The 23,336-nt window shown below is 42.4% G+C and overlaps 1 protein-coding gene across 6 annotated transcripts in view; it reads right to left on the bottom strand.

The window, feature by feature from the left end:
- Positions 1-23,336, bottom strand: part of GRIK4 (glutamate ionotropic receptor kainate type subunit 4) — a 689,615-nt gene that overhangs the window by 133,608 nt on the left and 532,671 nt on the right. For 5 of the 6 annotated variants that reach the window (XM_020984853.2, XM_078146898.1, XM_020984864.2 and 2 more), the window contains 2 exons: positions 9,283-9,390; positions 6,209-6,412 (listed from right to left, as the gene is read on the bottom strand). In XM_020984853.2, coding sequence (XP_020840512.1) covers positions 6,209-6,412; positions 9,283-9,390 — 312 coding nt within the window. Of the gene's footprint in view, positions 1-6,208; positions 6,413-9,282; positions 9,391-23,336 lie in introns of those variants that run through there. The other variant, XM_078146900.1, reaches the window with a different exon arrangement.

Below are 23,336 nucleotides of genomic sequence, written 5' to 3'. Positions count from 1 at the left end.
AGTGTGTAATAAATGTTTGTTATCTTAATTTGACAAGTCAAGTAATTTCCCCTTTCAAATATGTTCCTCTAGTTGTACACTCTGGAGATTATTTCAGGTAGCCTAGCCAAGACCATAGTATTTCCCAATAGCCGTTCTTCATCCGTTACCTTTGCCTCCTCTGCCCTTAACTCTCAACAGACAAACTATCATTCCAAGGTATGCATGAGCCAATTTATAGTGGTCAACAAGCATCCACAAGATAGAAATACTCTTTCTATCCTCATTCAGGCTGCACTAGTCCCAGGTCCATTATACAGCCAAGAACAAGCTGAGACCGCTCTGATGTGACAGAGGAAAAAGGCATGAATGGATCAATAGATTAACATTTCCAGTTTAAAAAAAATAATGACTCTCATTTCTATAGTATTTTAAGGCTTACAAATAGATTTTCTTACAGCAAACCTGTGAAAAAACATTATCTTGGACTCCTCATTCTCCCTCACCCCACATGTTCAGTCAGTTGCCAGACTTCACTGTTTCTATACTCACAAAATTTCTCACATATGACCCCTCCTCTCCACTCACACAGCTACCATGTTAGTTCAGGCCCTCATTCACTTCTTGTCTATCTAGATTATCTCAACAACTTCCAAACTGGTCTCCCTTCCTCAAGTCTCTCCCTACTCCAGGCCATTCTATATATTGCAGCCAAAGTAATTTTCCTCAAGTGTAGATCCAGCCATGTGACTCCTATGCTCCACTAACTCCAGGGACTTTCTATTGACTCTAGGATAAAATATAAATTCCTCAGTTTAGCTTTTAAAGCCCTCTACAACCTGTCCCCAATCTATTTCTTCAGACTCATTGGATATCACTCCCCCTCTTATGCTCTGCTATCTATTCAGACTAGCTTCTCTCTGTTCCCCACTCATGACACTCCACCTCCTATCTCCATGCATTTGTACTGGCTGATCTCCATGCTTGGAATATGCTTCCTTCTTATTTCTGCCCTCTTTAAGACCTTCTCTTTCTTTAAGATATAGTTCAGGCACCATCTTCTCCATAAAGCCTTTACTGGTCTCCCTTAACTGCTACTTCTCTCCCTCCCAAATGATCTCAGTCACCTTGTACCTAACTATTTTGTATCTGTTTGTAATATAGATATTTTATATGTACTTGATGTCTCTCCCATCAGAATGTAAGCTCTATGTGACTAGAGCTGCAAGAGAAATGTGTTTCATTTTTGGCACTTATATCCCCCAAACTGGAAAATGGCAGGGGCTTAATAAATACTTGTTGACTGATTGAAGGAGATACTGGAAATAAATGCAAGTATTATTATCCCCCTTTTACATACGGAGAAACCGAGGCTCATGTAAGTGAAATGACTTGTCCATAGTTACCCAGCTAGTAAATAATATAATTGGAACTCAACACCAAATCTCCTAATGGTAGGTCCAGTACTTTTTCCATCATGAAATATCACATCCCTAAGCTATTCAAAATTATCTTCTGACCCTCCCCCCATATTCATATGGGATGGCCAGGGTAGCACCACCAGGTATATCTTATCTTCCTAGCCTTTTCCCCAACCCCCTCCCCTCATGCTTGGTCATCTAATACTCTTTCCAAGAAGGCTGGGATGCTGGATGTGGGGGTGTGGAAAAGCAGGCACCACAAGGGGTGCAAAGGTGCACTTCTCTTTGTCTGGGATACTTGATAGCTCACAGACTTTGACTAAGATGGAAGTCAACAACTCCATTCCTCCTAATGAAATGAAGGATCACCAGGCCTTTCCATCTGCCCTGAAACTGGACTTCTGTGTGTTGTCTCCTTTAATTAGAGTATGACTACTTTAGATCAGTGCCTATGTAACTTTTTCTGTCTGTATTCCCAGGGCTTAGTGAGGTGCTTGTCACCTAGTAAACATTTAACAAATGTATTTTCCATTCACTCACTGAATTCATCAAGACAAATTCAACGCAACAAAATTATATTAAGGTACCTACTGTGCACAAACAGTGCTCCAGACCTTAAGGGGAATACGTGATCCAATGGAGCTACACAAGGAGAAACAATTCTCCATTTGACTCGAGTCAGAAAACGTGGATTCTATTCTTGGCTTTGCCATTTACTAAGCCTGTGAACTTGGGTATGCCATTTAACTTGGTTCTCATTTTCCACATCTACAAAATGAGGAGGTTGGAGTAGATGATTTCTGAGGCCCCTTCCAATTCAACAACAACAACAAGTCTGTGACCTCTACAATTCATCATGAAGGCGCATGAACCAGGCACTGTGGAGTGCTTAGAGCTTGGTCAGGCATTGAAGATGCCAAGGTCATCCACTGCATCCTGGGCAATCGCCAATCATCTTGATTTTTGTCCTGCCACTGGACTCTGATGACCCAGGAAGAGAGAGTGAGGCTGACTATTTTGTGCAACTCTGCCTCACTTTAAATACAATTCACTCTCCATTCAAGGCATCACCCCATGATGTCATCGGTCCTCTTCAAAACGAAGGATGAACAACAACTCTAACATTCTATGATTGATTCCCTTCTATATTATCTCTTAGAATTTATTCTAGACTTCAGGAGGAATTAACTGTGGCCAACCTCAATGCTTCTGGTTGAGACATTTATTCTTGCAGGATAGGAAAATGTCAGATCTAAATTTTAAGGACCATTGCTCTTCCCTGGGAGGATATCTTAGAAGTCCCTTGCATAGCTGGTACAAGTTGGCAACTGACTGGCTATGCAAGGATCCCCCATTTTGGCCCAAGTTCTTGAATTGAATGTGGTCAGATCATTTTCACCCTATAAAGTACAGAATCAGGCCTGCTGACACTCAGAAGCTATATTCAACCCTTGATGAGCTCCATGGGGATTATTCACATTGGTAGATTGTCTGTGGCATAGTTGAAGGTCTCAATCTGACTTCTTGACGTCACTCAACAGGTGCCTGCACTCAAACTCCTCTCCACTCATGTAGTCAATCATTGAGACTTCCTCTAGGGAGCTATTATAATTCATGCAACCTTCCAGAAGGAGAAGGGATGAATTTCTCCTACAAGTAGAGAATCTGTCACTTTAAAGTCTCCTTCAGAGGTCATTTAGTCCATCCTCTTATGTTTATCCTCATATAGGATACCCAGAGGACTCCAGGTTTAGGACACAGGTGGCCAAGTAGATCAGCAAGAGAGATTGGGAGACCCTGTGTCCCATCCTCCTATGATCTAGCCCAGGAGTAGGGAATCTATGGCCTTGAGGCCACATGTGGCCCTCTAGGTCCTCAGGTACAGCCCTTTGACTGAATCCAAACCTCACAGAACTATCATGAAATTTGTATTCAGTCAAAGGGCCACACTGAGGACCTAGAGGGCCACATGTGGCCTTGAGGCTGCAGGTTCCCCACCCCTGATTTAGCCCTTGGACTCCATCCCCACTGTGGATTCTACATGTGGGCAGGAAAAATGCCCCAGCAGGGAATCTTTAAGCAGGAAAGGAAAAACAGTAAATCCTCCTTTAGTAATGCCTATGTATTCATTGGGAGGGGGTGAGCTGGAGCCTCAAAGACAGTCTTAGGTTCCCTGCAGATACTTTCACAGGCCTCCCCCACTCCAATTCTCCCTCCCCTTGTGTTTTCCTCCAGTGCTCCCCAGGACTTTTGTAGCTGATTCGTAAGCCTGCATTTTGCTAGGTAGCTGCTCTTATTTGCACTAGAGCTGGGCATCTCTCTATTCATGAGCAATACCACACTGCCACCCATATTTTACAAATAAGGATGGTTTACTGGAATCATGTTCCACTCTTCTCTAAGGCAGAGCATAAGGTGTATCTCATTACTGCTTTCAACATTAACCTGCTTCCTGCTGTGAGGTCATGGACAAAAGTTAGGGATAACAATAGCAGCATCATTAACACAACAACAATGACAATATTTATTATTATTTCCATTGGCATTTGTATTTTGCTTTGAGGTTTGCAAAGCACTGTGTATACATTCTATCATTTGCTCCTTAATATAATTTTGTGAGGTAAGTGCTACAAAGTATTATTATTTCAATTTTCCAGATGAGGAAACTGAGTTTAAGAGAAGTTAAGTGCTTTGCCTAGAGTCACACAGGCAGTAAGAGTCTGAAGTGGGATTTTAACCCAGGTTTCCTTCCTGACTCCCTAGTTAAATGCTTGATCCCCTGCATCATCATCCCATTGGGAAAGTGGGGAAACTGAGGTCCAGAGAGGGGAAGGGACTGTTATAATTTTGTCCCTCAGCATGTGAAAGAATCCAGAAATCTTGACCCCCACAGATGTGCTCTCTCGACTGAGTTATTGTCATCTATCTTAACCTTAAGGTAAACACATACCTGCATACGTGCAAAAACTGAAAAGCCTGATCATGATAAGAGAGTACTAGTTTGGGCAGTTAGGTGGCTCAGTGGATAGTGTGAGGTCTGGAGTCAGGAAGACATGAGTTTAAATCCAACATCAGATATTTAGTAGCTATGTGACCCTAGGCAAGTCATGTCAATCTGTTTGCTTCAGTTTCCTCATCTGTAAAAAGAGCTGGAGAAGGAAATGGCAAACTACTCTAACCCAGAATGGAGTCATGAAGAATTGGATATGACTGAAATGACTGAATAAAAAACAACAACAAAGTTTGGGATCCAGGAGGCTTGGGTTTTAGTTTTAGTTCTGACACTCACTAACAAGTCTCAACTAATTTGGGTCTCAGTTTCTCTTCTCCTCTCCTCTGTGAAATGAGGAAGCATTCGAGGTGACAAGTAAAGTTCCCTCTTCCAGCCCTACAACTGATGAACTCTATGAATTCCCTTCAAGTTTTAAGTTGATAATTCTAATCTTGTTCCAGGATTAACAATAAATTAGTTATTTTCTTTTGGCAAAAAGACCTTTTAATGACTATTTAACCTTGTGCTTGTACCAAGAATACTTAGTTTTCCTTGTGGTCCCATTTCCTTTTATACAATCTCTCTGTCCTGCCATCTATGGTGTGCTGGAATTTTAACCCCATCCTGCACATTAGTCTTTAAGATATATAAGACTAAAAAAACCCCACAAAATTAAAAAAAAAACACAAAAAAAAGACAAAAAAATCTACAAGACCACCCAAATGTCTGACCATACTTCTTGTCCTTGACCACCTTAGCTATATAAAGATAATTGAGATGAAAAAATAATATGATAAACAACAAAAGAAGTACTGCTCATTCAGCTGATAGAAAATTCTCAAGCTTGTTTTCCCCCATTAGTTGCCACCTCTTGCTTGAGAGGTTCTTATAAATAACAAATTAACTCAATTTGAGTTCATCCAATTTTCACTGTATCTTCCCAACTTCTGAGAGGTATTAATGATCAAGGAAATTGACTTTCAGTTGGGGAAGCAATGAGTTTGGAATATCCACAAATTTTCCAATATTTCCTGGATTGAGAAACATTTATTAAGCCCCTACTATTTTTCAGAACACTCTGGATAACTAAGATCCCATAAAAATTTACTGTTAAACTACAAAGATGTCAAAGATAGTGAAAAATCCTATATATGCCAAAATATTTAAAGGGACATTTTACATGAGCAAATAACTGGAAACAACATCAATGCCCATTAATCAAGGAATGGCTGAACAAACTCCAATATATTAATTTAATGGAATATTCCATCAATTTAATGGAATATTAATGGAATATTCCATTAACTTAATGGAATAAGGAATAATAACTTAAGAGGACTTCAGAGAAACTTGGAGAGTCTTGAATGAACTGAGGCAGAGCAAAGAAAGCAGAACCAAGAGAGGAGAACAATGGCCACAATAATTGAAAGGAAAATATTGAAAGGTATTAGAATTCATATTGACATGATAACCAATCTTGATTTCAGAGGATGGATGATGAAACATATTTTCTTTCTCTTATTGGAGAAGATGAACTAGATGTGAGATGCATTCAGACATGGTTAATGAGTTGGTTTGTTTGCTTAATGCTTTTTCTTTGTTACATAAGAGGGTTTGTGGGAAAAGGATTTATGAGAAATACCAGTGATGTAATAAAAACACCACCACCACCAAAGCATCAATAAAATATTTCAAATAAAGAACACTATTGATTATGACAAGTAGTGTGTGCTGAATATGAATATAGACCCCATTTTCCCCTTTCCCCATCACCTTCTTAATCTAGGTCTGAGATAACCCACAGTCCCTTTCTTACCCGAGCAATCAGCTCCCCGACCATTCCTGTCCAAGTGCCGTTGGCCTCAGGCACACCATATACTCCATCCCCAACAAGGCGGATCTTATAGTTGAAGCGCAGGATCTCCGAGAGTTCCTTAAGCATGTCCACGCAGAAGCCTTCATAGCGGTCATTGCCTTCCATTTCTTGGTGGTTCCCCTTCAGCATTAAGTATGGGTTCTCCTGCAGCGAAACTAGGCAGCTGTCATTCTCATCTTAGCCCTGGCATATCAATAGCACACACTTGGCAAGGCTCAAGAAGGGTAGGTATAAGTGGTTGGAGAGAGGAATTGGGGTGGAACATAAGGAGGTGGTGGTCAGAGAAGGGAAGCTCTAAATGTGAGGTTTTAGAGATGCACACTCTGGATGATGACAAGGTCCAAAGCATGGGCTATGTTTGTGGGAATGGGCCAAAACTCTCCTTTTTTTCCCCATGTGTGTCTTTATCATTTCCATCTCTGGCCCTTCACTCAAGCTTTTCCATATACTTAAAATATCCTCCCTTACCCATCCCCTCCATTTGGCTAAATCTTGCCAATCTTTCAAGGCCAATTTGAACCCCCACCTCCTCCAAGAAGCCTTCTCTGATTAACTTCTGCCTTGACTGAAGTCCCACAGCATTTTAAGTCATCTCCACATAGGCTGTCCCTTCCCTGCCTTGTGAGTACTAGTTCTGTCTCTCCCCAGTTGGACTGTATACAAGTCTCATCTCCTCAACCAGCTTGTAAATTCCTCAAGGGCAGAGTCAATGTCATCTTTCTCTTATGTCCTGCGCAATATCTAGCACGGTGCTGGGCACAGAGTAGGTGTTCGTCAATCCTTTAAAAAGGATTGAATATAAAGCTGGATAAAAAGCCTGGTCCAGGGACTTCCAGCCGTGGTTTGGTCATACTCAGAGATGACTCCAGTTATTTGAGTAGAATGTTAGCCAATTGAGGGCAGGTATTGTTTTGTTTTTTGTCTTTGTATTCCAAAGCACAATATTCAGCAGTGGTGCCAAACTCAAATAGAGTTTTCTAAACTGGTACATAGGGATCCCTGCAACCTGTGTATTGACTTAGAGAAGTACATGTTAACATTATCTATGTTTTATTGTATTTTATTTATTTTGTGAAATATTTCCCAAGTACATTTTAATCTGGTTTGGCAGCACTTTAGAGTGCTATGGGTCTCATGCTGCTGGTGGGGCTGTGTGTTTGACACCTCTGACGTAGTGTCCTGAGTACAATGCTTAATGAATACTTATTGAATTGAATTAAAATTTATAAAAATTGAATCTCAAGGCATGTTAGGAAATTCTGTTGAAATTTCTGTCCTTCCAAATTAATTTAATGTTTTCTTTAATTGTCAAAGTAAATGTATTTAACATATAGCTGGTATAAATTTATGTGTGGTAGAGGTGAGATAGTGGTAGTAAGGAGTGTGTGGTGGGGAGAAAGCCACAATAGGGTTAGGAATAACTTGCAAGGTGATTCTTTGGGGAAAAAAACCAAACCTATGAGTCCTTGCTGTATTTATGGTAAACTCTCCATTATTCATGTTTATTCATTCATTCATTCAACAAACCTTTATTAATTATGTTCAGGAATCATTCAAAATATCAACCAAGCTAAAGGTCACTGCTATTTGACTTTGGCATACGATATATTTGTTTCTTTCCTCCAGCAGATTTCCCTCCCTCTCCTCCTTACCCCATGCTGTTTTGCTTGGCTGAAATCAATCAATCAATAAATTTGCTTTCCCTGAGCACACCCTGACCAGCAGTTCAAGCCAGGGAACCGACTCAGATGTGTACTGAATTTTAGGGGCTATGCAGTCTGACACTACATTTTTGAATACGTCATAGTTATTAAAAGATGAGTGGAGAGAGTTGTGGATTTGGAGTCAGGTGACTCAGGTTCAAATTCTGGGTCTACTATTTGCTGCCCTGTGTGACCTTGAGCAATCAATCAATTAACAAGCATCTATTAAACACTTACCATCTGCCAGGCACTACACAGTTGCTAGGGATACAATGACAATAGATGAAACAATCCTGGCTCACTTCACCTCTTGGGAGACCCAAAGACTCTCCCAGAATCATCAAACATTTCCCAATTATTGGGAAGGACTGGTGTCACCAGCATTGTTCCAGGGAGAAAGAGGCCAGCAATGTTCTAATTGGGTTCCCACTGTACAAAGGCTTTATATCCCCCCAAATTCCTACAGGGTTTCTGTACCACTCACAGTGCTTGGCCACTAGGTTGGGCACACAGTAGGTACCTAAGAAATATTTATTGAATGAATGAAATAAATAAAGAATAATGAATCATGTCTGGGAGATGCATGGGTTATGATCTAAACATCACAAAAAAATTTCAGATATCTGATCTCTCCCTATCTTTCCCCTTCCTTGTTAGATAATCACTAAGACAGCCTGGTTAATATTTCTATATATGTAAAGGATGCAAACATATCCCAGGACTCTTAAGAGCATGGTGAAATGGGTCCCCAACTAAGGCTAAGCATGTACCCTACATATCAACCCATGGGTCACTGTGTCCTGGTCACTTCTATCCATTCCCCAACCCACAAAGGCCCCAACCGGGCAGGTTTGCTCCCACATACTCAACTACCCTCTGTGGAAGTCCAGCCTGCCCCTATGCAACAGGGACACTGAACTGGGCAGAGTGTCTAGGGACATAGAGCTGTTCAGGAAGACTGGGCTTCTCCCCATATGGACTACCCATTGTGACATAAGTCCACATTGTCTTTGTAGCAAGCAGCTGTTTGGAGCATTCTAGATACCCTACTTCCAGAGGCATTTATCAATGGCACCACCTCCCCACTCTAGCTTTCCTCCCCAGACGCCTTGGAAGCCATCAAATAATATTTCCAAATGAACCAGCAACTTGACTTTAATTACACTGTCATCAATTGGCCTCAGTGCTGTGATTAGAACTGGGATTGGCTGTTCACCAGGACTTCTGTGACTGATTAGCCCTGATGGGCATACCCTCCTAGGGAACTGTGGATACCAAGAAAGAAGAGGTAGAGGCTGAGGCCTGGCTTACCAGGATGGTGGTGACGACCAGGGTGGTGTTGAAGAGGCTGTCGGAGATGTTGGAGGAGGAGAGATGGTTGTCCATGCTGAGGCCCTCTGACACATGCCACTGGCCAATCTGAGGAGATCAATAGGAGAGGACTGGGAAGACATTGGGGGTGGATTTTCCCCCAAGGAGGAGGTGATCTGGGGAACTTGGAGAACTGTGAATGTTTTTTAGGGCATTGGGATCAGGAGATAAATAAAGTATCACAGATTTCTGTGCCTGGAAGACACTTGAGAGGCCATTTCTCTGCCCTCGGGTGGAAGTGCATTCAATTCATGGACAGAAAGGTGAGGAATAGAGACCAGAATTGGTATGCTGGAAATGAACAAAAGATCAGGTAGGGAAGAGGGTGGGAATTTTGGGGAAAGATTCAGGGCACCTGCAAGTATGTGAAGATAAAAGAAAAAGGACAGGAGAACTTTGAGGGAAAAGAAAATCAAGAAAGAGACATGGAAAGTGCTTCTGTCAGGTTCTCTTATATAAAAGAACAGGGAAAATTTGGTAATAGCATCACAGGACAAGAAAAGACTATAAGAATTTGTTTTAGTTCTTCTTGCTGTATGTGAATGTGACTATCATTATCTATCCACTTTCCAAAGACCTCTAGGGGAGGCCATTCCACAACCTACCTCAATGAGCCTTTCTAAATGAATCATGTCAGAAAGTCCTTTTGATGTCTAACCTAAACTCTTCATGTTGTTGTATTAACCTACTTCCTCTCCCTCTGATCTCATCAAAAATAGAGAACAGCTGGTTCCCTTTTCTCATGCAACAACATTTCAAAGACTTGTTAGGTCACCTTCTGGCTTTCATTTTGCCACCAAAAAAATAAACAAACAAAAACCCCCCAAAATTCCAAAATTCCCCCACTGGTATGGGAGATGAGGCTTCTGGACCAAGAAGCAGGAATCATAGAATCATTAACAAGTTGGACCAAACCTCAGAGATCATTTAATCCACCCCCAGCTGAACAGGATGTTTATAACATCCTTGACAAATGGTCATTCAACCCCAGCTTGAAGACTTCCAGCAATGTCCAGGTTGAAGCAGCATTATTTAATAGTACATTTCCTCTCATTTTGAGCCAAAACCTGTCTCTGTAATTTCTACCCATTGTTATGATTCCTTATTACAGGAGCCAAGTTGGTGGAAAAAAGACTTTCTCTTCAACATGGCAGCCTTTAAATATTTGGAGACAGCTATCTCATCCTTTCTCATCCTCCCCTTCCTCTGAATGTCCTCTTTTCCAGGCTTAACATGTCTAATTTCTTTGAGCTATTCTTTTTCTTGTTATTCAGTCATTTCAGTCATGTCCGACTCTTCGTGACCCCGTTTTGAGGTTTTCTTGGCAAATATACTGAAATGGTTTGCCATTTCCTTCTCCAGCTCATTTTACAGATGAGGAAACTGAGGCAAACAGGATTAAGTGACTTGCCCAGAATCACCCAGGTAATAAGTGTCTGAGGCCAGTTTTGAACACCTGAAGAGGAGTCTTCCTGATTCCAAGCCCAGTGTTCTATCCACTGTCCCACCAGCTGTCCTTGAACTATTCTCTTAGCACATGGTTTTAAGCACTCTCTTCTCTGGATTTGCTGTAGCTCCTCTCAAGATGAAGCATTTAGAATTTAACGTGATGCTTTAGCTGTGGCCAGACCAAGGAAGAATTGAGCAGCACTATTAAATACTCCATTGGTCTGGACACTATTCTTCTGCAGTCTTAATCTAATGCAGTCTAAAATCAAATGATGGGGCAGAGAATGGACCTGGGATTTCATTAATATAAGGAAATGCCAGGAGAGGGCACCTCATAAACTAATGCAGATCAGCCCCTGCTCTGCAGCTTAGAAAGGCTTAGAGAGCTGCTTAGAGAACTGAGAGGTTAAGTGACTTCCCCCTGGGTCACTCACTAAGTCAGCATTTGTCAGAAGCAGCATTTGAACCCAGCTCCCAAATTTGAAACTAGCTCTCTCTCCCCTATGCCATCCATACTGCCAATCTTTTTAGGATTCCATGCCATAATGTTGACTCATGTGGAATTTCCAGTCCACCCTCCTCCTTCCCCCACTCTGAGCTTTTCCACAGGAAGTATTAGCTAGCTACATCTCTGTGTCTCTGTATAGCTGATTTTTTTGAACTCAAGAGTAAGACCTTACATGTAGTTCTATCAAATTTCATCTTATTAGATTCAGCCCATCATTCTAGCTTGTCAAGATCTTTTTGGATACTGATGCTGTCATCCAGCATCTTACTATTCTTTGCATTTTGTCTGTCATCCACAAATCTGACAGGTACACTATTTGTGACTTTGACTAAGTCATTGATAACAATGTTTAACAGAACAATGCTGAGGACAGATCCAGGGGCCTCCTGAGTCCCTTTTCCAGATAGCCAGATTTTTTGGGTGGCGATCCACAGAGTCCATAATCTTCTCCCATCCCATTTGAAAATGAGACACATTCCTGCCTCCCCAAATCCTAGTCCTGTTCCACATATCACCAATGCTCAGGGCTGTGTTATGAAGGCTGAGGTTATAAAATTCTGCCTGGGTAGCTCTGGGAATTTTCAGGGGAAGAGCTCTATATACAGCCCAGGGAAGAAAAGGATGAAGCCATTCTCCATATGAGTAACCCACAGCCTGGGGTCTCCTAAATTATTGGTATTTGCCATCACTTGATGAGGCCCTGTTGTTCACATTATGTTTTTAATGACTTCTGCTCCCTCTTGTGCACCCCAAGTTACCTAGTTATAGAATTTCTATCCTGCTCATGTGGCAGAGTAGTAACCAGGGAGCACAGCATTTGAGGAAGATTCATCTGAGGGACAAGGGTGCAGGCACATAGAAGAAAATATGACTAGGTCAGGGGCAGTCACACTGGAAGAGGGGACAGCATGTCACCAGAGTCCATCTTCAGGCCCTGTTGCGTAGCTGGACTCCAACACACCAAGTGCCAGGAAGAGGTGAGGTAGAGGAGGCATCAGAAATGGGGCATGACAGAGGGGATGAGTAGGCTGTTCTGAAGTAGAGAAGCATCACTCTGGGCTGGCAGAGGATTGCTGTAGGGAGTAAGTGCTGCTCCCCTCCCCTCACGTTATTGGCAACGTGGGACAAAGTTCTGGTCACTCTATTCATTTGAGTCTCTTCCATCCTTATCTCCTCAGCCACTATATAGAGTACTTCTTTTCATGTGAACTCAGCCATCCCATGAGACTTTGGTAGGCCATGAACCTTACAAAAAATCCAGTCACAGCCTTGATATATCTGGTTTGGTCCAGATCCTCATACTATGACCACTCAAACTGAGGATCTCTGCCATATTAAGGTAAGTATGAGTTGGAGTTGGGGCTCAATCAATCAATAAACATTTATTAAGCACCTACAGCTGATGGCGCAGTGGAGAGAGCTGTCCAGGCCTGGAGTCAGGAAGATCTGAGTTCAAATCTGGTCTTAGACACTTATCAGCTGTATAAATCTGGGCAAGTCACTTCAGCCTGTTTGCTTCACTTTCCCCATCTATAAAAAGAGCTGGAGGAGGAAAAGTCAAACCACTTCAGAATCTTTGCCAAGAAAACCCCAAATGGGGTCACAAAGGCTAAACGACAGTAACAAAGCACCTACTAAGTGCCAGGTATTGCGCTAAGCACTGGGGGTACAAAAAAGGGCAGAATACCTGCCCTCAGGGTAATGGCTTATAACCTTTCTCCATACCGTAACTTTATTGTGTATATTCTTTTAGGAGAACGAGAAAGACAGCCATGGGCCCTGAGCCCTCTGTTTCCAAGCCCACCGAGCTCTGGGGAGGTGCTTATCCAAACAAGCAGGTATGCTAAAGCATAACCCTTCCCAGGCAGCTGGATAAATCTTTTAAAAAAAAATCTAGACGTGATTTAATCAATGTAGGCAGTGCCTGGTATTGGAATTCCCTTTACCCATGCGGATTGGCAAGTTGGTTGTAACTGAGAATCTCAGAGACTCTCAGTGACTATATGTATCAGAAACAGAACTTGAACTCAGCTCTTCCTGGGAGGCCAGGTTGCCTTTTGGATCTTCACTAGTCCTAGAATATTCAGTTCCCAGGGCTTCTAGTCACCAGGTCTAGGGATATACCAAATTTGCAGTAAGAATGAAGTATGCCTACGTTTTATCTCGGCCTCGAATCGGAGGTGTTTGGCCACAGACTGGATATCCACTGGTCAGGAAGGTCAGAGAAAGGGTGCATGCCTCAGGTGAACTAGACTGGGGCTTCTTAAACTTCTTGCACTTTTGTGGGCATTGAGCAGCCTGAGGGCACGCACAGTGCAAAGTGCTTGTGCTGTGTGTTCAGAACCAAGGCTGCAGTGAAGTTTCGAGATGCCACAGGGGCAAGTGCTGCCAGAAACACCCCGGGTTCATTACGTGTTTGATTTTTAATTAATTTCTGTTTTTTTCTGTGTTTGGAAATCTTTTACTGTTGTAAGATTTTTTGGGTGGTGACCCACAGTTTAAGAAGTGTGTACTAGACGACCTCTCAGTTAGCTCTTCTAACTTAGGGATGCTCTAATTCTATGAGCTGGTGTGTGGCCATGGATGTAATTGCTTTTCTCCTCTAACTCTCAGTTCCATACCTATAAAATGGAGAGAAGCATTTGCACTCCTCCCTGCCCACCTACACTGTTTCAGTATTATACTAGATAATATTTGGGTTGTGGTCTAAAAATATTTCTGTCAGTTAGATTATCCATAATTATACCTATTGTTTCCATCATTTTTCAGTCATGTCTGACTCTTCATGACCACATTTGGGGTTTTCTTGGCAAAGACACTGTAATGGTTTGCTGTTTCCTTCTCTAGCTAATTTTACAGATGAGGAAACTAAGGCAAACAGGGTTAAGTGACTTGCCCAGGATCACACAGCTAGTAAGCATCTGAGGCTAGATTTGAACACAGAAAGATGAGTCTTCCTAACTCCAGGCCTGGTGGTCTATTCACTGCACCAAGTAACTGTATTTATTTGGTGTCAGCCTGCCCAGATCTATTTTCCTCCCTGACTCTCTCTACTCCTTTCCAATAGTAATTCTCATCCTTTGTTAGGCTGGGATGACACAGCCTGGAAAAATGCCTCTGCCTCAACCTCTGCCTGACTCTGCTCACAATTCAGGGCTGCCTCTAGGATTAAAGTTCCTGGCTGTGCAAAGTATTTAAGGCTCCTTGGAGACCAAGGGTATGAAACAGAATGCGGTTTAATTCTTAGGTCTGTACCTGCCATTTTTCCATACCAACTGGTCACCAGGGTATCACAAAAAAAAAAAAGACAAAAGAGGCTTGGGTCCTGTGCCCTGGGACCTGGTGATCTTGATCAGAGAGGGCCAGTCTGGCTAGCCTTAGCTGCTGCATTTTCCTTTCCTCAGCTCTCTTTCAGACAGACACAGACCGACAAGGTGAGTCACTGCTACTTGGGTTTAAAGTGAGCTATAATCCACTCAACCAGAGTGGGCAAGCTGGAGGAGGTAGGCTAGGACTCAGGCTTCTAACAGTTGTCTTGGAATACTGGTCTTTCTGGTTCTGATTCTCCATTTGGCCCTGAGGAAAACCATCTCAAGTCAATGAAAATTGTGCCATGTACTATGCTAAGGTCTGGGGATACAAAGAAAGGCAAAAACAAACACTCCCTGTCATTCAGGAGCTCACAACCTAATGACTGCAAGATTCTGTGCCTCAGTTTCCCTATCTATAAAACAAGGAGGCTAGCATTTGGTAGAGCTGTAAGGTTGAGCAGTGTGAAAGGCTAACATAATTAGCAGTGGGGGTGGACTTACATATTCTTGTGCCTGCAGCAAGATAAGCCAGGCCCTCCAGCTACTTTATGAGTTCTGTCTCTTCTCTAGATTATAATGGCCTCCTAATTAATCTTCCTACCTCCAGTTGATCCCCTCTAATTCATACTTCCCACTGCTGCCCAAGTAACCTTCTGAATGCATTATGTTACTCTTATACTCAAAAAAACTTTTACTGGCCCCCACTTTGTCTACCAGATTCAGTTAATGCCCCTAACTCTGACATTCAAGACCTCCCACAAAGTGGCTAATAAATCTTTATCCACCCTAATCTCCTACTAGAACTCTTCATGTATTCTACAATCCTCTGCTCTCATCCTGCTCTCTCAACTCTCTGTGCCTTTAGTCCCTGCGTCCTCCATCCCTAGAAGAGATCCTGCCACTATCCCACCTCCACATCCTTTCATCAGGACTCTCAATGAGGTCCCTTCCTTCTTCTAAGGCTAAACTCTGGTGCTACCTCTCCAAGGAAACCTTCTTTAATACCTCTCCTTCTCCACTGCTTTGCCCCAGATTAAGGTGATCTCTTCCTCTTCAGATTTCATCTAGCACCTTGCCTGGACCACTCCATGCATCTTCCTTATACCTTTGGAATTCCCCCAGTGAAGTGTCAGCTCCTTGAGGGCAGAGGCCATGCCATCTCTATCTTTGTCTCTCCCCCAGTACCTTGCACACAGCAGGTGCTTAATAAGTGTTGGATGAATTGAATTGAAGACTAAACCTTTTTATTTTCCCAACCTTCAGCCTGTAACCATGTAGGCCAACAACACAGTACCATCCCATTGTCCTGTGCCTTCTCCCTGCTTCCCCCATTCCTCATTGCTACTGCATAGTTTCCCCAACCCAGGGAATTCAATCTAGGCTGAAACTGACCCTTTGCTTTGTTCTAGTAACTTTTCCTTGCTTTTCTAGGTAAGAAGTCTTTATCATTGTATGATACCGCCTGAGCAGGATCATAATGTACTCTGAGTGATGCATCTTCCCCTAGGCACATGGCAGGGAGGCCAATTAGTGCCCCCAAACCACAGCCAGGAAATGAATTTTCCTCCCTCCCCTCTTGTTAGCCTGAAAGAAACTGGTGCACTAATTAGGCTCAATGATGTGATTCTCCCACTAATCCCCAGCCTGCAACTACCCTCTATTCTAGTTGTTGAAAAGCAGCTGGAGCAAGAAGCCAAGGTCTAGGCAGAGGCAGAACCAGGGGATTTAGGAGACAGCGGATCACTCACCCTACACAGAGGACGGAGTGGGAGAAGTTTATTGGCCACACACGTACCTGTGATTAGGAAGAGATTGACCTCGTGAGTGATGACATGGCTGGGGCAATCTGTGGTGGTGTGTTGTACTGAGATTCTTATTGCCTGCCTCCAAATCTCTACTCTGCTCCCTATCGTGCATATCTAGTATATAGGATCCTGCCTCTTCCTCCCACTTTTTCCGTTTCTCCATCAATCTAGAAGAGATCCCAGAGACTTTGGGACCATTTAGGGCTTAAATGCAACCAATTCCAATTCTCTCTCACTCTGTTTCTTTACCAGGTCCCCAAAGACTCATCTGTTGCTTATTTGTTCCTGGCCGTGGAGCTGTCATGGGTAGAGATTTAGTCTCAGAGCCAAGAAGAATTCATGCTGGCTGTGTGACCCTGGGCAGGTAACTTAATTTCTCAGGGCTCTAGGCAATTCTTCAAGACTACAAGTTGCCAAGAAGGTCCAGAGCATTGGTAGAGGGAATTTCCTCACCTGTGAATTTCCTATACCATTGAAATTAAAAGTCTAGTCTCTATCCCCAGGGAGCCTAGAAGATAATACAACACAGAAGATAAACATGGGAGACAGTCTGCAGCAGAGGACCACTACACTTTAAATTCCAATTATGTCACTAATTAGCCAGTGATCTTGGGCAAGTCCCTTCTACTCTTTGGGCCTCAGTTTCCTTATCTGTAAAATGAGGGGGTTAGGCAAGATGGTTCAAAGGTTCCTTCTGGCTCTAACATCCTACAATGTCTAGAGGCAGCTAGATAGTAGAGCATTAAGCCTGGCATCAGGAAGACCTGAATTCAAATCTATATTTATTCATTCCAGATCACAACTTTCCCCATCAAGGTTTTGACATATCGAGAGTTGGCATAAGAAATTAAGTGGGAATTTTTGGAGAATTTTGCAGAAGCCGCAGACAACACAGAAAGAAGTTCAGAAACTTAGAAAATACATAAAGTGTATGTATAGTATTATATAATATAAATATATTTTATCTTTTAATACCATAATAATTCATACTTCTTAGTTCAAAGGGAAGGCCAAAAAATTTTACATGGATTTTCCAGATCGTGGGGGCACTACACCTCTCAACCCTCACCCCATGATGTGAAAGTGATAACTATGGTGGCAGACATTTCCTGGCTATGTGACTCTGGGAAAGTCCCTTCACTTCTGAATGCCTCACTTTACTCACCTGTAAAATCAAGGTAATGACTACCTATCTCCCAGGGTTGTTGTGAGGATCAAATAATATTTTAAAAATGCTTATCACAGTGCTTGATATATAATGGTAGGTAATTAATAAATGTTTCTTTCTCTCCTCCCTCTTTTCCTTCCTTTCTCCCTCCCTCTCTCCTTCCTTCCCTTCACTTCCTTCCTTCCTTTACTTCTTTCCTCCTTCCTTCTTCTTTCCTTCCTTCCTTCCTTCCTTCCTTCCTTCCTTCCTTCCTTCCTTCCTTCCTTCCTTCCTTCCTTCCTTCCTTCCTTCCTTCCTATATCCCTACTAAAAGGAAGAAGAATGATAAGAAATAGATTATCCTCTTCTTTCCCAGTCTGTGCTAAGTCTTAGGCTTCTAAGTGTGCAAAGCACCGTGTTATGTACCTAAGATGAAACCTATGGAGCCACAAAAATTAGCAGGAGCTCATATAGCCAGAAATGACAGTGGACCTCTAAAAACCAAGCAACATGCACAGAATGGATATTTGATTTTTACTTGCAAATGTGTCTCTTAGAACTGATTTGTATTTCTTCCAGCTACTGAATATAATCACTATTAGATGAAACATTTCACAAAAGGAGTGCTAATAATAATTTGAACATTTAAATATACACACATAACTGATGGATCTATGTGAGCTCACATTCATGAACATGCACAAGTGCACAGGTGCACATACACACGGACACGTGAACATTGGGGAAGAATAGGGACATAATTTATGATTTGTCGCCAGCTATCTGACAGGCTGTCATGTGGATGAGGGATCAGCCTTATTTTCCTTGTTCTGGGCAGAACAAGGACCACCAGAGGGAAAGAAAGCAGAGCTAGGCTCCATAAAAGGAAATCTTTTCTAATAACTGCTGCTGCCTAGCAACGAAACTGAGAGAATGTAAGCTTCTGGAGGTCAAGCACCATTTCATTTTTGCTTTTTATCCAACACAGTGCCCTGTTCCTAGCTGGTGCTTAATCAATGTAACGAATGTCATGGTAGGCTTGGAATCAGGTAACCTGGATTTGAATCTTGCCTTTGACTCTTATAGCTGTGTGAGCATGGGCAAATCACTAATCTCTGTTTCCTCATCAATGAAATTGAGGAAATTGAGGAAAGGTTCTCCTTCTGTGTCTCATGAAGTTATTGTGAGTAAAGTACTATACAATGTGTTACGATTATTATGCAGTGGACCTCTTCGTGAGGTAGTGAGCTTCCTATCACTGGAAGTGTTCAAGGTGAGGCCAGATGATCACTGGTATAGAGTTGGATGGAAGCTGGACTGAATGATCCCCTTCTGATTCTAACTTCTGGTAATCGCTCATTGATTCAGCATTGTCAGACGATCAACACAAACAGGTTTTCTAAATCATAACTCACAAATACAGAGGTTGCACCTTTGACAATTTCGCTTACAAAGATCACAGTTGAGAACCTGAGGTTAAACGAAAATTACCCATGAGCAACTGATACCAAGACAGATATCACAACTTGATGTACTAACACTCCATTTTCACAGTAAAGCCCTTCAAGTTCCCCTCAGCATATTCATTTTAATTTACACATAGTTCTGCTAAGCATCTTTGTTTGGTTTTCTGGTCCACAGAAAATCTGAAGCAGCAACTTAGAAATGGACAAGCAGTGGGGGTAGTATACTAGACAGTGGCAGGCATGCTGACAGCAGTGACATATAGTAACTGACAGCCCATGATCAAAGGAGGAGGAGGAAAAGACAAACTATAAATAAAGTGAAAAACCAGAATACACTTTTTTTAAACATAGCAATCTGGGACTTTTCAACGTAGGGGCAAATAACTCTACCTACTTCAACAGTCCATGAGTATATGACTCTATCACAGCCTGGGAAAGTAAATAATGACCTCTGCATCCATATTCTTTGAGGAATTAAGGAATTGTGTAACATATCTTGGAATAATTTTCCATTAAAATAGTTAATCTTTTAAAAGCACTGGCACTTAATAATAATACTTAGATTGTATTTGTATAATACTTTAGTTTTCTAAACGCAAATGCCCAAACATTAGTTATTTGTAAAATGTACTTATTTTTGTGGTTCAGTCCTTTTTCAGTCATGTCTGACTCTTTGTAACCCCATTTAGGGTTTTCATGGCAAAGATACTGCAGTGGTTTGCCATTTCCTTCTACAGCTCACTTGACACATGGGGAAACTGAGGCAAATAGGGTTAAGTGACTTGCTTAGGGTCACACAGCTAATAAGTGTCTGAGACCAGATTGGAACTCAGGTCTTTCTGAATCCAGACCCAGCAGTCCGGACACTGTGCCAACTAGCTGCCCCCTATTCATTCATAACACTCTGTTATCCCTTTATAAAGTATGAAAGTGTTTTCCCTGACAGAACCTGGCCTTTAAAAAGTTAAGCCTGCCATCCCTGGAAGCAGCCCTTGTGGAGTATAACCCTTCTGTCCTTACCAGAGGGTAGATGAGATTTTCTCCCCTAGCTCCCCTTTGACATGGCTCTTGCAATGGAGTTACTCACCCAGTAACAGACACAGTCAGGGGCAGGAAGCAGTTTCAAGGAGTGTGACTTCAGGCAGCAGAGAACAGAGCTGACTGGATTGAAGAGAGAACTAGCCCTAGAAGTCAAGTTGAGTTGCCAAGAGGGGTAGACTCAGGTAATGCAGTTGAGCTGGGCTCAGAACTCACCCACTTAGCTTAAGGCAGTAGAGGCGAAAGCCTGCATTAAAACACCAGGCCCTACAATATCAGAGAGGAGTTCCCTGGGCCACGTTTGCTCCCTATGTGTGTCTCATGACCAGCATATTCTAAGTTTGTGCCCACTTTTTCCACTGACACTCTATGTTTTTGTGGGAAACTATGGCCCAGAATCATGGAGCTGGTTGCAAACACTATTCTTAACCATACCTTTTTTAGTAAATGCCTTTGCTTTGAGGTAATTGTGTCTAATGGAAGACACCGGTGGGCACTCCTGGGTTATAGTTTTAGGAGTGCCCACAGGGTACCTTATAGCCCCTGAGGGTACTGACTTCTCCTTCCCCTCTACCCTAGATCCATAGGTATGGATTGTGTATATGCTATTAGCTTCATTTTACAGATAAGGAGACTAAAGCTGAGAGAGATTGAATAAGTTGCCCAAGGACACATAGCTGTCAGAGCCAGGCCTTGGGCCTAGATGTTCTACTTCTTTGCGAATCGGCACCATGTTGTATTGGAAGGAGTCCTTGATTCAATGTCAAATGATATTCCCTTGAATCCTGGCTCATCTATGACCCTCAGTAAGATACTTTACCCCTCATCAGCCTCAGTTTCTCCAGCTATAAAATGAGAAGGTTGGGCTAGATGATCTCTGAGGCCTCAATCCTTTGTAAAGTGCTATACAAACATAAGGTGTTATTATGGTATGTATGTATATTATATCATATAGAGTTGTAATGAAATCCCTGAGACATTCGGGAAATTGCTATTTTCACGTAGTTGTGGCTGAACATAGTATTGAACAGTGTCTTTAAGTAGATTCCTTGGAGTAACTAATTTTCCTAGCTTTTATCCCATCTGTTACTGATGCTAATTCAAACACACTAACAATGGAGGAGGAAGGAATCAGCAGGGCTCCCTGGTGAGCCTGGCAAGAATAAACAGAGTTCATATGCTATTCTAGGAGAGATCAAATTGTTGAAAACTGTTTGGGAAAGAGCTAGTACCATTGGGAGTCAGAAGGTTCTGGGGAAGATGAGACAATATTCACGAAAACCAGCTGAACAGTTTCCCAAGAGGCCAGACCATTGGACAGTGTCCAGGGCTCAGACTTTTATTGACAAGAGTTAACAGCCATGAAAGTATGAAATAGCAAGAAAAGCACTGGCCTGGGAGTTCTAGACCTAGACCCAGGTTTCAGTTCCGGTTCTTCAATAGCTATATGACCTTGGACAAGCCTCTTCCCTTCTTTCAACCTGTTTTCCCATCCTTTAAATGAAGGATTAAGACTTTCTCTCCAAAGTCCTTTTCCAGGTCTAACATTCTAGGATTGTAGGATTTTTAAAGGCAAAGTTTTTAGGTAGTTCCATAGGTCATTGGGAAAAGGCCTGTTTACTCTTTCAAACAATCCTACCTGACTCCATGCTAGCACCTGCATTAGACATAAGGCCTACTGAAGATGGCTAAGCACCAGGCAGTCAACATTTATTAAGCACCTACTATGTACCAGGAACTACATTAAGCATGAGACTTACAAAGAAAGGTTCCTGCTCTCAAGGACCTCATAGTCTGATGGCAAAAAACAACATATAGACAATTACGAGTAAAGAAAAGTATGTACAAGATAAACTGGAAATAATCAACATATTTAAATTAAATTAAAAATTAAAAATCAAAATTTAAAAAGTAAGAGGGGTTGGGAAAAGCTTCCTTTAGAAGGTGGGATTTTAGCTGGTACTTGAAGGAAGTCAGGGAATCTGAGAGGTAGAGATGAATAGGGAGAACATGGCAGGCCTGGAGGGCAACCAGATAAGACATTTGGAGTTGAGAGTGTTTTGTTCATGGAACAGCCAGGAGGCCAATGCACTGGATCCCAGAGTATGGGGGTAGGGTGGCAGGTGGAAGGAGATTGGAAAGGTGGGAGGGTGGAGACAGTGAGCTGCACCTTCTTTCAGATCACACCTTACTGCTCCATCCAGGATCCTTGAAGCTATGGCAAGCCCAAAGTGAATTCTTCATACTGACAGGGCAATTTACAGTCGCAAAATATTGCCTCAAACACTATTTCAGCTCATCCTCACAGCAATACAGGGAGATGCCCAATACAAGCATAACTCTCTCCACTCTACAGATGAAGAAACTGAGATATAAAGAGTGGAAGCTGTTGGGCTAACATTATAACAGCTAGTAAGTGGCAGATGTGAGACTTGAACCCAGGTCTTTTCACTATATATTGCTGCCTCCTAAGGAATGAGAAATAGATTTCAGGACAAAGCTCTGAAATTCCATTTGTCATTTTGTTCTTTCTCAAATAGGTAAAAATTATTAATTTTTAAAAACCCTCCGGGGTTTCCTAACACCTCTATATGTGTGCTTGGGTGTGCACACTGTTCTATGATATTTAATATTTTATGTACATATAAAGAATTGTCTTTTGTATTCAGAAGCACTGCTGTAGACATTGTAGACTTTTTCTTCCACGTGTGCAAACGTGACTGACTGCCAGGCAAGGGAGCCTGTCTGCAGGCTGGCGGCATGGTCTAGGTCCGAGGAGGGATGGAGAGGAGGCGGGCCATTATGATTAGGACTAATTGTTAAGGCTAGGTCTAGTTGGGGTTGGGGGTAAGGGTGGATGAAGGCAACAGCTGTTGGCCATAGTTAATTGGCCTATAACTAAGCAGGCTATGGGTCATAGTGGAATAAGCTTGAGGAGCTGGCTCTCTGGGTGATTGTGGAGTTTTAAGTCAGTGAGGTTTGTGAGTGCAGGAGTCAGAAAGTAAGGATTGTGAACATCCTGGGATGTGAGTCTTTGAGATTGGGTGAGCGTGGGGGAGGGGAAGGAGAAGAGGAAGAGCCTCCAGGTGAAGACTTTTGTGATTGAGCCTGGGGCATGGGTGGGGGTAGGAGGACTCCCAGCCGAAAGAGTGAAAGCATTGGAGCTAGTGCCCAAGCCCACGGAGCAGCTTCGGCACTCTTTGTGGGCTGAGATGCTCAGGACAGATCTGATAGCAGCAATTGCAAGTTCTGAGTCCTGTGGTGTCCAAA

The sequence above is a fragment of the Phascolarctos cinereus genome, unplaced genomic scaffold, assembly GCF_003287225.1.
Source record: "Phascolarctos cinereus isolate Bilbo 61053 unplaced genomic scaffold, phaCin_HiC Scaffold_726;HRSCAF=1367, whole genome shotgun sequence".
Lineage (NCBI taxonomy): Eukaryota > Metazoa > Chordata > Mammalia > Diprotodontia > Phascolarctidae > Phascolarctos > Phascolarctos cinereus.
This window is presented reverse-complemented; position numbering and strand designations above follow the sequence as displayed.